Source organism: Anolis sagrei, chromosome 5 (genome assembly GCF_037176765.1).
Source record: "Anolis sagrei isolate rAnoSag1 chromosome 5, rAnoSag1.mat, whole genome shotgun sequence".
NCBI classification, from domain to species: Eukaryota; Metazoa; Chordata; class Lepidosauria; order Squamata; family Dactyloidae; genus Anolis; species Anolis sagrei.
The window spans coordinates 32,925,381-32,940,646 of NC_090025.1; the positions used below are offsets into that span (position 1 = coordinate 32,925,381).

The 15,266-nt window shown below is 38.1% G+C and overlaps 1 protein-coding gene across 18 annotated transcripts in view; it reads left to right on the forward strand.

Annotated features, from left to right (window-relative positions):
- The window catches only part of ANK2 (ankyrin 2), a 358,785-nt gene that overhangs the window by 322,180 nt on the left and 21,339 nt on the right, over positions 1-15,266 (forward strand). For 11 of the 18 annotated variants that reach the window (XM_067468655.1, XM_067468662.1, XM_067468658.1 and 8 more), the window contains 5 exons: positions 731-856; positions 2,858-2,980; positions 3,959-3,991; positions 5,409-5,430; positions 14,474-14,548. In XM_067468655.1, the coding sequence (XP_067324756.1) occupies positions 731-856; positions 2,858-2,980; positions 3,959-3,991; positions 5,409-5,430; positions 14,474-14,548 (379 nt within the window). Of the gene's footprint in view, positions 1-730; positions 857-2,857; positions 2,981-3,958; positions 3,992-5,408; positions 5,431-7,146; positions 13,084-14,473; positions 14,549-15,266 lie in introns of all 18 variants that reach the window. The other 7 variants (XM_067468650.1, XM_067468652.1, XM_067468651.1 and 4 more) reach the window with 1 other exon arrangement.

Below are 15,266 nucleotides of genomic sequence, written 5' to 3' on the forward strand. Positions count from 1 at the left end.
TAGTAAATGCATAATCATATCTGCAGTTTTCTGAGAAAATGGGAATCCTCAAAATTATTAATCCAAATTAAAACTATTGCCCAAAGTTAGGCCTGTTCTGTTTTCTGGATTGGACCAGTATTCTAAATCTTTTTCTGAAGGTGTATCAGTTTTATTATAATGTTATTTATTTATTTATCATATCAGAAGCGAACAGAAGGTACAGTTGTAATGTATGAAAAGAACACAGAGTTTAAAAACTTGGCATTATACTAAATGCCCTTTGACCAGTAGCTGGCCACTTGGAGTGCCTCTGGTGTTACTGTAAGAAGGTCCACCATTGTACATATGGCAGGGCTCAGACTGCATTGTAATAGGTAGTCTGTGGTTTGCTCTTCTCCACACTCGCATGTCAGAGTGACCAGAAGCAACTTGCAGTATTATAATGCTGAGTGGCATGGAGTTTCCCACTAGAAGTATCAATATTTGTTGAGGATTCACCAACTACTATTGTGATATTTAGATGCACATTACATTCACACATTAGACTGATGATGTTTTTCATGCAGCATTTCTGCTATGTTTTTTTAAGTGTTTGATTTTCTCTGATTGAATACATTAGTATTGTAATGCTAAATTAAGTGCATTCTATGAATTCAATAATGTAATAAGGGATTCTAGCTTGGTCAATGCAAAGAGTTATAAGAATGTGACCATTAATTCTGTTGTTTATGTTCATTATTATGTTTAGGTCCTAGAAGGAAAACCCATATTTGTGGATTGTTTTGGAAATCTAGTGCCATTAATAAAGAGTGGCCAACACCACATATTCAGTTTTTATGCCTTCAAAGAAAATAGACTTCCATTGTTTGTCAAGGTAATATATTGGAGTTTGTGTTGGGACTTTGTGTTTACTCTGGGGTGACCGTTGAAAACATCAATCATCTTGCTGCAAGAATAATGTTTTGTAGACACCATCCAAAAAAAAAAGTTAGGTTCATAGTGTATTGGACAAATGCCCATGGATTACAGTTCCACGAATGCCATGAAGCAGAATTGACATTCTCTGTTTGTATATAGACTGGTGGCATGTTTGGGAGGATGTTAGAATTGTCCTTAAGTTCCAAAAATATAGGTGTACATTAAACTTTACTACTGGTCCTTACCATAATGCTAACTCTCCTCCTGACATCCATACATTGAAGCCTCATTGGGGCAGGCGGGGGGGGGGGGGGGTATTACACAGCAAACCACATGTTCATTTGTTTATTTTTCATATTTACAGCTAGAACCAACAGACTAAAAGAAATGCATATATAGCCAAGGTCATTAATAGTGATATGCAAATTACTCTTTTTCCATCCTGTGGGTATTCTGGATGGTTAAATACTTTTTTCCACTTAACTATCTGCTGGATGGACAAATGGAATACTTTCTTTCCACTTAGGAGATTTTTCTGCACCATTTTCAGATTCCAATTCCAATCCAATAGGCCTTTATTGGTGTATATATAACAAGACAGTATATATAACAAGGTGTATATATAACAAGGCCAGATTCTAGGCATAGAACTGTGTATGGGACAATGTTTGAGACGCCGAATAATTTATGGAGGAATTTTGTGTGGAAAGCTCTCATGGCACTATTATTAGGGGTTAACCAAATGGGAGTGCCATAGAGTAGTTGTGCTATTGCCTTTGCTTGAAAAACTTGCAGAGCTGGGGAGATATATTGGTTGCCTCTAGAGTGGAAGAACCTCCTGATGGCACTGTCACTTGATTGAGCTCATGGCAGATAGTTACTGAACCAAAGACCTAGGTATATGAAATTTTTAACTTGCTCAATATAGTGGCCCTTTAAACCTTTTTCAAATTATTTCACTTTCAATGTAAGTAACTATGATGGCATAGAAATAAAGTTCAAGCCATGGGCACCTAGTCCTATCTTTTGTGTAAACTAGTCACATATATAATTTGATCCATTGATCTAGAACACAAATTCAGATTATAAACTACACTTGTTTAATGTAATTATTTTTAGTTCACCTGTATTTATTTTTAGTCACTTTTGCCTCACTCTGAATATCAAGATTGTGTGTTGCTGAGACATTACTATTCATAAACCATCTTAATGACAAAATGAGCACCAAATAACCGTTTCCTTAAACAACACATTGAGCACCAAATAACTGTATTGTTGAAGGCTTTCATGACCAAAATCACTGGGTTGTTGTAGGTTTTTCAGGCTGTATGGCCATGTTCTAGAAGCATTCCCTCCTGATGTTTTGCCTGCATCTGCGGCAAGCATCCACAACCTCTGAGGATGCCTGCCATAGATGCAGGCGAAATGTCAGGAGGGAATGCTTCTAGAACATGGCCATACAGCCTGAAAAACCTACAACAACCCACCAAATAACTATTTACTAAAATGTCTTTTATATAATATTGAATTGAATATATATGGCATATATGATAAACAGTATACCCTCATGCTTCTTGCAGCAAGAAGAAAGTGAATTCAAATGCAGAATAACAAATATCTAAATGAGGAAATCTTCTGTTTATTAGAATCCTAATCTCATACAGACTGTCTTGACATTACCCAGTGAAGCAGTTTATTTACAGGTCCAGGAACTATCAGCTATAATTTAGATCTATAAATCAACTCCAGATTTTTTAATTCACTTGAAGTTTCTAGTAAGAATATCATAGCTCTGGATAAATATGACTTTATTTTAGAGCTGTGGTTACCTGAGCAGTTTATATATACTTAGTATTGAAAATGCTTAAAGATACAGAGCATGATAATCTTTTCATCTCCTGTTGATCTATTAATAAACTAGGATTTTAAAAAAAGTGCTTGCTTTTTTCTGCACTAGGTTCGAGACTCAACTCAAGAAGCTTGTGGACGCTTGTCATTCATGAAGGAACCCAAATCAACAAGGGGCCTAGTGCATCAAGCCATCTGCAATCTGAATATCACATTACCAGTTTATACAAAGGTATTTCACAATACAAAGCCACAACCTTTAAGTATGAGAGGGCTGTTCTTTATTGCACCATAACTTGTAATCTACTTGCAACATTATTATCTATAGATATATTTGGGATGTCACGGTCTATGTGAATTTTTTATTTTTACATAGACTGTATACATTAGAATAATTTATTTTCCAATGGTTCTTGATCTCTCCTGAGCACTCAGAATTAATCAAAAGTCTTGTATTCATTAATCATGGTCTGGCATTCATTCATTTCCTGAATAATATCTAATACCATGCCAGTGTGGTGCCATAATTTTAGTGGTGAATTAGGATTCTGAGAGATCATGGGGAAGGCAATAGGAAATGCTTGGAAAAAAATCCTGTGAAGAAAACCCTCTGATAGGGTCACCATACTTCAGAGCTGCCTTCAAGGCACTTAACAACCAAGTAATAATAGGGTTTCTGTATACCAACAGCCGAGTTTGGAAGACCAAGCTCCCATGATTCTTCAACCACAATTTTGGTGTTGCAGCCAATCTTTTGGGAGGGGAATATTTATATCACAAAGTGACTTCAGTATCTTGGTTTTCTTACACAACCTTCTTTTGTTCCCACAAACCAATCTGTAATCATTCCATTTTGAACATTACAGTTTTCACTTGTTAATCAGTCAGTGAAGCAATAGGATACTTTTCAAAGACATTCAGGCCTGATACCTAAATAAATGTGCTAGCTTCTTTAATAGCTAACCACAATCAACAAACAATCAACAAAAAGCTAAGATTTGCAATAAATAAATAAATAAATCTTCCTTTAAAAACTGTAAGTCCCTAACTTTTCTAAATGACACTGACTGTCACGTTCCCTTTCCCCCTTCCTTTGGGAAAAGTTCTTACCAACTGAATGTGACCAGAAATTACTCTTGTCCTTTAACTGAATCCTCTCTTTCTTTGCTCTGTTTTCCCCTTTTCTTGCATGGCATACTTGGCTTAAAAGGAATCTGAATCAGATCAAGAACAGGAAGAAGAGGTAATTCTTCTAATACCTTATTATTCTGTGAAATAACTGTGATGTTGGGCTAAATAGTCATGCATACATAGAGAAATGCATACATAGCAGCAATCTTCTGCTACTCATTTGATCATACAATGCTAAAGAGAAATTCCAAAGTGCCATGAGTGGCTTTTTATGGTGGTGAGGTGGGATGTAGAAAAAAAAAAACACTGTGCACATGCTTTGAATGTCATTGCTTTTCTTTGCATTTCTAAAATGGGGAATCTTGGCCACTGGCTATGAGAAATCTTTGTTGTAAATTAATATAAATATGATTATACATTTTTGGATGCTAACAAAATATGACAGATGACAAACTTGCTGGTCTTGTTCTGATGTAGCACTAAATTATGGTTTAGCAAATGTACAACTCACAGGCCCTGGGCTGTTCTAGATCCCCCCCCCCTTTGTGCTCATCACCATTAAACTGGCCACCACAAACTGCACTGGTGGAAGCGTGGCTGCTTCAAGGGAGCAGCACAACATAAAGTAACAGTGTGATAGAACAGGGCTCCATCTTACTGGGATACTTGCCGACATTCTTCTTTCCAAGTATTTCTCAGATTTGGTGGTAGCTCCGTAATGACAGCCATAGTGACAGCAATGATGGAAAAAGGATAAGGCTAGCCTTCGTAGTGTGCTCCCCCACAGCTACCTCTTAGAATAGTAGCTGTTACCCCAGGTTTTCACTAACTGCAGTTTAACTTTGTGTTGGAATCCCAACAAATTATGGTTAATCTTGATTAGTATAATGGTACAAGCCAACTGCAAATGACATTTTAAGGTGGAATTGTTTCAGTAAACCATGCTTCTGTTTAACTATAGTTTAGAGTCCAGTCATAATGCTAAAATGAAATTAAGCAATACTCAAAAAGAAAAGTTTCTTCTCAGTTATGGGAGGATGAAGAACATGAGACTCATTCTCATAATGCACACAAAGGGCCGGGTGAGGGATACATACCACCTCTGAGGACTGAGACACCCTAAGACACCTTGTGGTAGATTTTTGTAAGCATAAAAAGGTGTTTTCTGTTCTTCTTTTCTTTGTTGACCAGTTCTCCATGTCAGTTTTAGTGGTACTATTTTGAATTTTAACTTTCAGCTTAAATGTAAAAACTTTACAATTTTTTTGCTATATTTTCTAATAGCAATGAAAAAAGAATATACTACCCAGGTTCACATATTTAAAACCATTGATAATTGCATCACAATTCCTTTAGTTTTCACAATAAATTAAGCTGTTAACTTAAATGATCCAGACTATGGTTTTCATTTGTACATGACAGCAGTACACTAAATCCACCTTAACATAGCTAATGTTTCTGGTAATAAGTCCCAATAGTTATTCTCAGTCAGGGATACTATAACTGTTTTATTGTGTGTTCTCTTTCAGACTGAGATGACATCAGAAAAACGTAAGATTTTAACAAAATTTTAATCATGCATACTAAGGTTTTCTAATGATAAAATTAAGCATGAGAAAGACTAAAATCTCTAAATAATATTCAAGTTCTAAAATAGAGAAATGTAATGATATGCTTTTAGAGAAAATGCTTTACTTATTTAACTTGTTACTAATAACTGACTTTAAAGTACTAAGACAGTTCATCTAAGCGTTCCCTTTACTTTTGACATCCCTTGATTACCCTGCTATTGCTATTAGGCTTGTATAAAATCCCCACATTATTTTTTTTAGTTTTCTTTATGTATGTCTGTTGACATAAAACCATTGCATCTTACAAATCAATTACAGTATCACCTTAAAAAAATAAAACTTCCTAAAGTACTTACTAAAACTCCACATGCAATATGCATGTGTGTGATACTGTGTTAAGTAACAAAGATCCATACCTTAATTTCAACCCTCAAGTACTCTGGTGAAGTATTTCTAGAATCCATGTTCATTTCTCAATTTTTGTCTAAAAAATAATGATTCCTTCAATGGGTAATGGAGCAGAGTAAGTAAACAGAGCCTATGCCATTCTTGACCCTTCTAGATATAAGAAACTGTAAAATACTTTGCAAAACCTGAAATATTTCAAAAATAGAAACCTGATAAAGAACCAATACTTCACCATAGTATATTACTCATGATTTTATGGTTTTTCCATTTATAATCATCTAGTTTTTGTTTTTTTGTTTTTTGTTTTAATATAAGGATACTTACCCTGCAATGTATGCAACAGCTTTGCTTTGCATGGAAATAACTTGGCTTACATATATATTGTGTGTATGTTTGTGTTTGTGAGCGGACATGCCTTGTGTGAAGATATTTGGTTGTCATTCATTACACTTTCCCCTGAACTTTGAATTCCCTGTTGAGACAATCAGTGTTTAAATTAAACCTCCCACTTGTCCTTCCATTATTCTTATTAATCATTATTAATTATTATTACTTTCCCTTGATTTATTCATTATTTGTTTGAATAATGAGGTTGTTCCAAGGAAAGGACCATGCCTCGTGAAATTAAAGTCTGTGTGTCTGTACCATCATTTGGATGTTAAGAGTCCCCTTAGATGAAATGCCGGTTTGCAGCTACCTCAGATATCAATGTGTTTCATTTACTATAGAGTACTGTGCAATTCAATGTAAACATTTATATATTTATTTTGCTCATTAAACAAAACTTTACATCCCTTAATCTAATTATGGTTCTGAAGTTTGCTACCACTGGCTTTCTCTTTGAGGAGATCAGCTGTCAAGCAACTACAGTCTTTCCCTCTCCCTTCCCTTTGTTCTGTTTTTATTTGGACATTGATCTGTAACATCTGAACAATCTTGAGATGTCTTTCTTTGTGTAAAATCCACTCTTTCTTTTCCCCCTCCTCACCTTTGTTTTTATGGTGTCCTTGGTTTATAAAAGCTTTGGTGTTGTATGTGTGGGTGTGCTGTACCGCAGAGATTAAGCAAGTTATTTCCAGCCCACTTTTCCTTTTCAGTTTTTCCCTGTTAGCTTTGCTTTGCTTTTTTTTCTTCACCCTCAGATTTGTGGATCCACCATACCCAGACCATTTTGTTGACCCTCCTACTGCTGCAATCAAAGACAGTCATTACAGTCCTGATTACGTTTTTTGAATCTCTATTTTTGATTTCCATTTATTTTCAATGTTTTTCCCCATTTGCATCAAAGATGATGATGAAACAGAATCTACAGAAACATCTATCCTGAAAAGTCACCTTGTCAATGAAGTTCCTGTCCTAGCCAGTCCAGACTTGCTATCTGAAGTCTCTGAGATGAAACAAGATTTAATTAAAATGACTGCCATCCTGACAACAGACTTATCAGAAAAGCCGGGCTCCATTAAGGTGAAAGATTTTGCAAAAGCTGCTGATGAAGAACCTGGAGAGCCCTTCGAGATTGTGGAAAGAGTGAAAGAGGACTTAGAAAAAGTAAATGAAATTCTGAGAAGTGGAAGCTGCCCGAAAGAAAAAAGAGTTCTTCAAAGATCCAGCTCAGGAAGAGAAGTGGTAGAAGAAGAATGGGTTATTTTAAGTGATGAAGAAATTGAAGAGGCCAAGCAGAATGTTCCTTTAGAAGTCACTGAGCCACTTTGTACAGAAATGAGAATAGGAAAAGGGAAAACACAGAAAGGAACAAAAGATGCAACTGGAATGGTAGATTACCTCAGTGGTGATCTAAAAGCTTTTGTGTCTTTGAATGAAGCGCATCCAAAGACAATTCAGGAAGACATAGTAGGAGAAAAATGTGAAGCTGTTATTTTAAGCAGAGATTCTGAACCAGGTAAGGGAGACCAAGAGAAACAAAGGCAACACAAACCTACCTTGGAAATTAAAAAGCCTGTTAGGAAAAAATTAAAAGATAAACAAAAGGCAAAGGATGAAGAAACCCAAGGAAAAGAAAAATATTCAGGGCTAACTAAATTCAGCTCTGAAGAGTCATTAGATGAAGAGTCAGGCTTAGCCCCTGAACAACCTGCCAAGGCAACTGCTGTGTCTCCTGTTGTAGAGGAAACTCCTATTGGTTCTATCAAAGATAAAGTAAAAGCCCTTCAGAAGAAAGTAGAAGATGAGCAGAAAGGACGTTCAAAATTGCCTGTCAGGGCCTCAGGAAAAGAAGGGACAACTGAGAAATCTGTTACAAAGCCGGCACAAGCTAAGAAAATCATTTACAAAGCAAAGGCTCCAGCTTGTCCCCCTGCCTCAAAGGCTGCAGCTTCTCCACCTACCTCAAAGGCTCCAGCTTCTCCCTCTTCAACAAAGGCTCCAGCTTCTCCCTCTTCAACAAAGACTCCAGCTTCTCCCTCTCCATCTAAACTCTCCTCTCCCTCTACCAAGAAGCCAGCTGTTTCTCCCACTTCTAAGAAGCCCCCTGTTTCTCCCACTACTAAGAAGCCTGCTGTTTCTCCCACTTCTAAGAAGCCTGCTGTTTCCCCCACAACTAAGAAGCCCCCCGTATCACCGTCTTCCAAAACAGAAAGACTCGAAGAGACTATGTCTGTTCGTGAACTGATGAAAGCATTCCAGTCAGGTCAAGACCCCTCAAAGCATAAGGCTGGACTTTTTGAGCACAAGTCTATAAAGCAAAAACAGCAAGCTGTTGACAAAGAGCCAGCTAAGAAAGGTACTGCTCAGGCAGAAAGTGAAAAGAAGCAGGCCCTTACACATAAAGAGACCCCCAAAAAAGACAGCCCCAAAAGCAAACGGGGTCAGGAACCTCAGGCAGAAACAGGTTTGCAATTGAAAAAGGAAGCAAAGAATATAAATCTGAAAAAAGGTTTAGCCACACAGCAGGCAAAACAGCAGAGTAGCAAAACCACAGGAAAAAAATCCCCAGTTGACGAAAGTTCTAAGAATGTAGCCCTGACCTTTGATGACCAAGGGGACACTGACCTCCAGATCAGTCCAGACAGAAAGACATCAACAGATTTTTCCGAAGTCATAAAAGAAGAGCTTGAGGACAATGACAAATATCAACAGTTCCGGAACATTTCAATTGCCGAGGAAGGTGAGCTTCACTTAGATCAAGTTCTGACCAGTCCATTCAATGTTACATTTCCATCAGAATATGTGAAAGATGGGTTTTTGCCCACTCTCTCCTTGCAAAGTGGTGCTTTGGATGGCAGCTCAGAAAGCCTTAAACATGAAGGTATAGCCGATTCTCCAGTTGGTAGCCTGCTTGGTGGAACCCCTCAGAACAGCTCTGAGGAAAGTTACAAGCATGAGGGCTTGGCTGAAACACCAGAAACAAGCCCTGAGAGCCTCTTATTTTCATTAAAGAAATCAGACATTGCTGACCAGATGGAAGAAACAGAACTAGCCAGTGCAGTACAGCGAACAGCAGAGACACATTCACCAAAGGGACTTTCTCCAAATGAAAGTGAAAAGACTGTTGCTGACCAAGAACTAAAGGCTGTCACAGAGATCTCAGAGTTCCATTTCCATCATTTATCAGAAGAACAAGTTACAGCCTCCAAAGAGGAGATAGGGAAGTATATTGATTCTAGCTCAACTTCAGTTAGTAAAGATGTTATCAGGGATGAGTTATCTGTGACTGTTGATCAAGGACATTTAACTGAATTATCTGAAATACATACTTCTTCTTTAGAGAAAGATGAGGGTGGATCCTTGGAGCACCATGCCATTAGTAAAGGACTGGAACTTTCACTTCCTATCAATGACAGTGAAGGTCTTAGTCCAATTGCAGATGAGTCCATAGCTATAAGCCATAAAGATTCTCTGGAAGCAAGCCCAGTGCTTGAAGACAATTCCTCACGTAAGACACCTGACTCACTTGAACCTAGTCCTACCAAAGAATCCCCCTGCCGTGATTCCCTTGAAAGCAGTCCTGTAGAAGAGAGGATAAAGACTGGCATGCTTCCAGGGCCTGGTCCCATTCAGACTATCCTTGCCAAAGCAGAGAATTTCCCAGAGCTCACACCTATGAGATCAAGACTGTTACGTGACCCTGATGGGAGTGCTGAAGATGATAGCTTAGAACAAACATCACTTATGGAAAGTTCAGGAAAAAGCCCTCTTTCACCCGAGACTCCAAGCTCTGAGGAAATTAGTTATGAAATCACGCCCAAAATGACAGATTCGCATGTGTTGTCAAATATACCCAAGTCAGCTGTGATTCCTGAAGTTAATGAAGAACCAGAAGATGATCCAGAAGGTGAGCCAAAAAAACGGTTCACACCAGAAGAAGAGATGTTTAAGATGGTGACTAAAGTTAAAATGTTTGATGAGCTGGAACAGGAAGCAAAACAGAAGAGAGACTATAAAAAGGATTCCAAACAAGATGATGTTGCTTCACCTTCCGATCTGGAAGCTGCTTCTGAAGTTGAAATTGCACCCTCAAGTAATACAGAGGACAGTTCTATACCTACTGTAGTGACTTCTGCAGTTGATACTAGAAAGTCATCTTCCTCTTCTGAAAGTGAGCCTGAATTAACAAAGCTGAAAAAAGAAGCAGACTCTGGGCTGTTAATGGAGCCTCTAATTAGAGTGCAGCCTCCATCACCCCATCTTTGCAATATGGATTCCAGTTCTAGTCCAGAAGAAACAAGCTTTCAGCCTATTGAATCTAAGCAGCATGCATTCAGTACTGAAGAGGATAATACAGAATCAGATAAGCCAACAGAGGAAACAAAAATGTCTGGTGATACATCACTTGCCTCGGATGCTAGTATCATAGCACAAGCCAGTGAATCCAAGTGCTACAGCACAGATGAGAGTGATACAGTTAGTCCAAATGGCCCTGTGATGCCACCTGAGGAGTCTTTCTACCATTCTAATGGTGATGGTGCTCTAAAAGAAGCTGAGTCATTTGAAAACTCAGTGACATCACATCACCACGATGACTCAGAAAAAGATTTTACAGCAACGGAAGATGTGCCACACAGAGGCCCATTTCCTGCAGGAACAAAAGAGGGTTCCTGTCAGCCTGGTACCTCTCATTGCTGTACACCACAACATTGTGAATTGGCTACTGTTGTTTCACCTGTTCCGTCTCCTCTAGGATGTGATGTGTCAGGAACTGATAATGATTTTGAGATGGTACAAAGGGATTGTTGTAGTCCAGAGCACACCAAAGAATATTCATCTCTAATCATTCAAAAAGAGGAATGTGAAAGTAATGTAGAAAATAATGCTGAAAGTAGTGCTCTGCCTATAACAAGCCCTTATGAAAATGTTCCTTCACAACATTTTTTTACTAATACTGAAATTAGAACAGAAATTGATTTAAGGACAACATCAGACCAATTATCTAGAGGTGATCATTATGGTGAAACAGAAAATACCTTGACAAAATCCATGTATATATCAGAATCAGCAGGTTCTGGGGATCAGACCTCAGAGGAAATCTATATGGAGATAGAATCTAAACAGGTGGACATCTTTCATAAAATGCCATCTCCAACACCTACAAGATCAGACCCTGCAACACTTGATGATGAAGCTTTACAAGATATCCGAGATGAAGCTGAGAAAATAATAAACCAAGTAATCATAACCAGGACAGATGTGGATTCTGATAAGTGGAGTCAAATACGTGAAGATGATGACGCATTTGATGCTCGTGTAAAAGAGGAAGAACAAAAAATATTTGGTTTAATGGTAGATAGGAGATCACAAGGCACTACACCTGATACAACACCAGCTAGGACTCCTACAGAAGAAGGAACACCTACCAGTGAACAAAACCCTTTCCTTTTCCAGGAAGGAAAATTATTTGAAATGACAAGGAGTGGTGCCATTGACATGACCAAGAGGAACTATTCAGATGAAAACCTACACTTTTTCCAAATGGGAGAACATTCTCAGGAAGAGGTATCGTTATCTGAAGAAATGAAAGAAGCTGAAGTCCTAGAATCTGCACAGCAGGATCAAACCTCAATTCAGTCTGCATCTTCTGAACTGGGTAAAGCAGAGATGCATACAAAAGATTCACAGCTATCTGTATCTGAGGATGAGGCCAGTGGCTTACATAGCACAAAGGGGGATATTAAATCTAGAATTCCTATTAAAATGGGTATTTCAGCATCTTCAAAATCACCAAAGAAAGAAACTGTTGCTTCTGATGTTGATTCCATTTATACACTTGACACAAGTGACACGTTAGATAGCTCCCAGAAGTCTTGCCCTTTATCACCCGAGCAGACTGTGATTGATGTGCAGTTAAATTTTTCAACAGTCACTAGGTCTGTATATGCAGAACAGGATGATTCCCCAGACTCCTCTCCTGAGGAACAGAAATCTGTAATTGAAATCCCTACTGCTGTCATAGAAAGTGTGCCTTCTTCTGAAAGCAAATCCAAAATCCCAGTTAGGGCAGATCCCTCTACAACCCACTCATTACACCAATCAGAACCCATAAGCCTCCCTTCAGTTGGCCTGGCAGACAACCTAGAAGAATCACAAGATGATCCATCCACACCAAAGTCTAAGATCCCAGTCAAAGTAGTTTTCCAAAGAGTTGAGCAAGAGTGTATGTACACCGAAACATCAATTTGGAAGCCAGAGTCATCTAAATCCCATGACATAACATGCACACTACCTATGAAACAAGACATCAGGAGCAAATCTGAATCTGATGCAAGTGTCTCCATGGACCCAAAGGCTAAGCGTTCAGTCAAAGCTAGAAGTTATGCTGAGGCAGAAGCAGAGGCCAGAGAGAGGGGGGGTGACACGAACCTTGAGCTAGAATCAGACGAGCTGATGACTGCACGACCAAAGATACTTTCTTCACGGTTACCTGTTAAGAGCAGAAGCACCTCCGCTTCCCACAGTGCTGTTAGTCCCTCAAAAGAAAGTAAGGAACATTTTTTTGATCTTTACAAAAACTCCATAGAATTCTTTGAAGAGATTAGTGATGAAGCTTCCAAGTTAGTGGATAGACTTACACAGTCAGATAAAGAACAAGAATTAGTTTCAGATGATGAAAGTAGTAGTGCCCTAGAAGTTTCGGTTATTGAAAATGTGCCATCCATTGAGACCCTGCAGTCAGTTGCCGAGGACATCTTTGACACCAGGCCCATTTGGGATGAGTCTATTGAGACTCTGATTGAGCGTATTCCTGATGAAAATGTCCCTGACCATGTTGAAGGTATTTGACAGCCATTGGGATACCCTTTGCTACGCATGTCATGAATCGCAATTCTTTGCTTGATGTTTCTTTTCTTGTTTCCCCTTTGCTTCTTGTGTGTAGTATGTCTCTCTCTCTCTCTCTCTGTCTTTTGTTTAAAGCTTTCTGTGATTGTTAATGTGTTTTGTGTAAGTTCTGTTTGTTTTGTGTTATATCAGTAATTTTATTGTCCCCGAAACAATCTCAAGATTGCACACTGCAAATGCTTATGAGAAGCATAATCATAGCAAAATAGAATTTAGTTCTAAAAAGCACACAACATTTGTTCATGTTGCTTAACACTAACAAACTTAACTGCATTATTATTTCACTTGTAGTACAGCTGACCATGCAAGTTTTAGTTTTTGATTTTTCTTCACTCTAGTCAAATCTTTTTGTCATAAAATACTTTTGACACAGAAAAAACAGGTAAGAGTACTGTTATTCTGGATATGGAGATCCATTTATCTGTGCCAAAAGCAAATGCCATTGCAGTTGGGGAAAAATATGTTTATTTCCTTCTTTCCTTGACATCAATTAATTAAACTCTATCCTCAAGCATTGGATTATGGACTTAATTCTGTCCAATTTAGTGAGCAAATGTTCCTATCATTTCTTTAAAATTTACTTCCTATAATAATGCAAAAGGGCAAAAAGAACAAGATATTAAAACTGAATTGACATCTTTCCTGGCCTTTTTATGAGATCCAAAATAAATATGTGGGAGAAAAAAAAACTCGAACTTTGCTGGTGTCAGATTGGCTGCTTGAATTATCCATTCTTGCTGCTTTGGTGCAAATTGCCTCAAAAATCATGCTCTTGCTTTTCCATGCCTACTTTCTAAGAATTGGGAAACTCTATCAAACTTTTTAACTTAGAGTTAAACATCACACTAAATGTTAAGTTAGGGAGATACACTAGCTTAGAAGTACTCTAATAGTTCGTCACAAAAATACAGAAAGCAAACCAGAAAACGGAACTTGGGACCACAAGTATGTGTGTGTGTGCTGGCTGTTTGCCGCTAATGGAAGAGGCATGGAAAATGCATTTCTTGCCCCAGCAAAATATTTATCTCTTTGTTCTGTTTTGTTTTTGTTTCACTTTAAGTGTATGGGAACATAAGAGGAGCTCCAAAATAAAATTTAGGACAGTGTTTCCAAGACTTCTAACAGCTTTTCCTGCACTTGATTGAGTAGTCATTAGTAATAAACTACTGAGTACATCAATTTTTTCAGTGTAGCCATATTATCAGTGTAGCCTTTCGCTTCCCATTAAAGCAGAACTATTTAAACACTGGCCTTATTTTATGGAGTCTCCTTTCTTGAAGAAGACCACCTTTTCTAAAAGTCTGTTCTGTTTAACCTTGTTTTAGATCAACAGGATGATCGAGAAAGGACAGAAGAAAGACTAGCACATATTGCTGATCATCTTGGATTCAGTTGGACAGGTAAAGTACAGGCAGTCACCGAGTTGCAAATATCCAACTTACAAATGACTCATAGTTAAGAATGGAGGTGAGACAATAGGAAGTGTGAAAAATCTGTTTGTTTATTTTGTCTGATGTATAATTGTGTGGCATTGAATTGTGCCTTAAATGTCAGCCGTTCTGAGTCCCTTTCGGGGTGAGAAGGATGGGGATAAATATAGCAAATAAAATAAATAAATAAATCTACCCCTTGGAAGGGAAATTTATTCCTGAAAGAGTTGACATGGGTAAAAGCTGTCTCAACTGATGCTTTATCACCCATCCTTGTTTTCACAGCAAACCATTGGATTTTTCAAAATCCAATTATCACACGGACAGAAAGTGTCCCATCTTGTTCGTAACTTGGTGAATCCCTGTGCAGTCTAAACTGAGATCATAAAAAGGAGGAAGAGAGTTCAGTTAGAATGTTTGATTTATGCTTTTGCAACAGCCATGCTATTCTTGCTTAACTCGGGGAAAATGTGCAAAATTCTGGCACAGATAAAGGAAAGGTATTTTTTCTACACCTGGTAAACTATTGTATTGATCTGAAAGCAGACAATAATGAGGATGCTTGCCATAGATGGAGGCGAAACGTCAGGAGAAATGCCTCTAGAACATGGCCCTACAGCCCGAAAAAACCCACAAGAACTTAGTGATTCCAGCCATGAAAGCCTTCGACAATACAGACAATAATGCC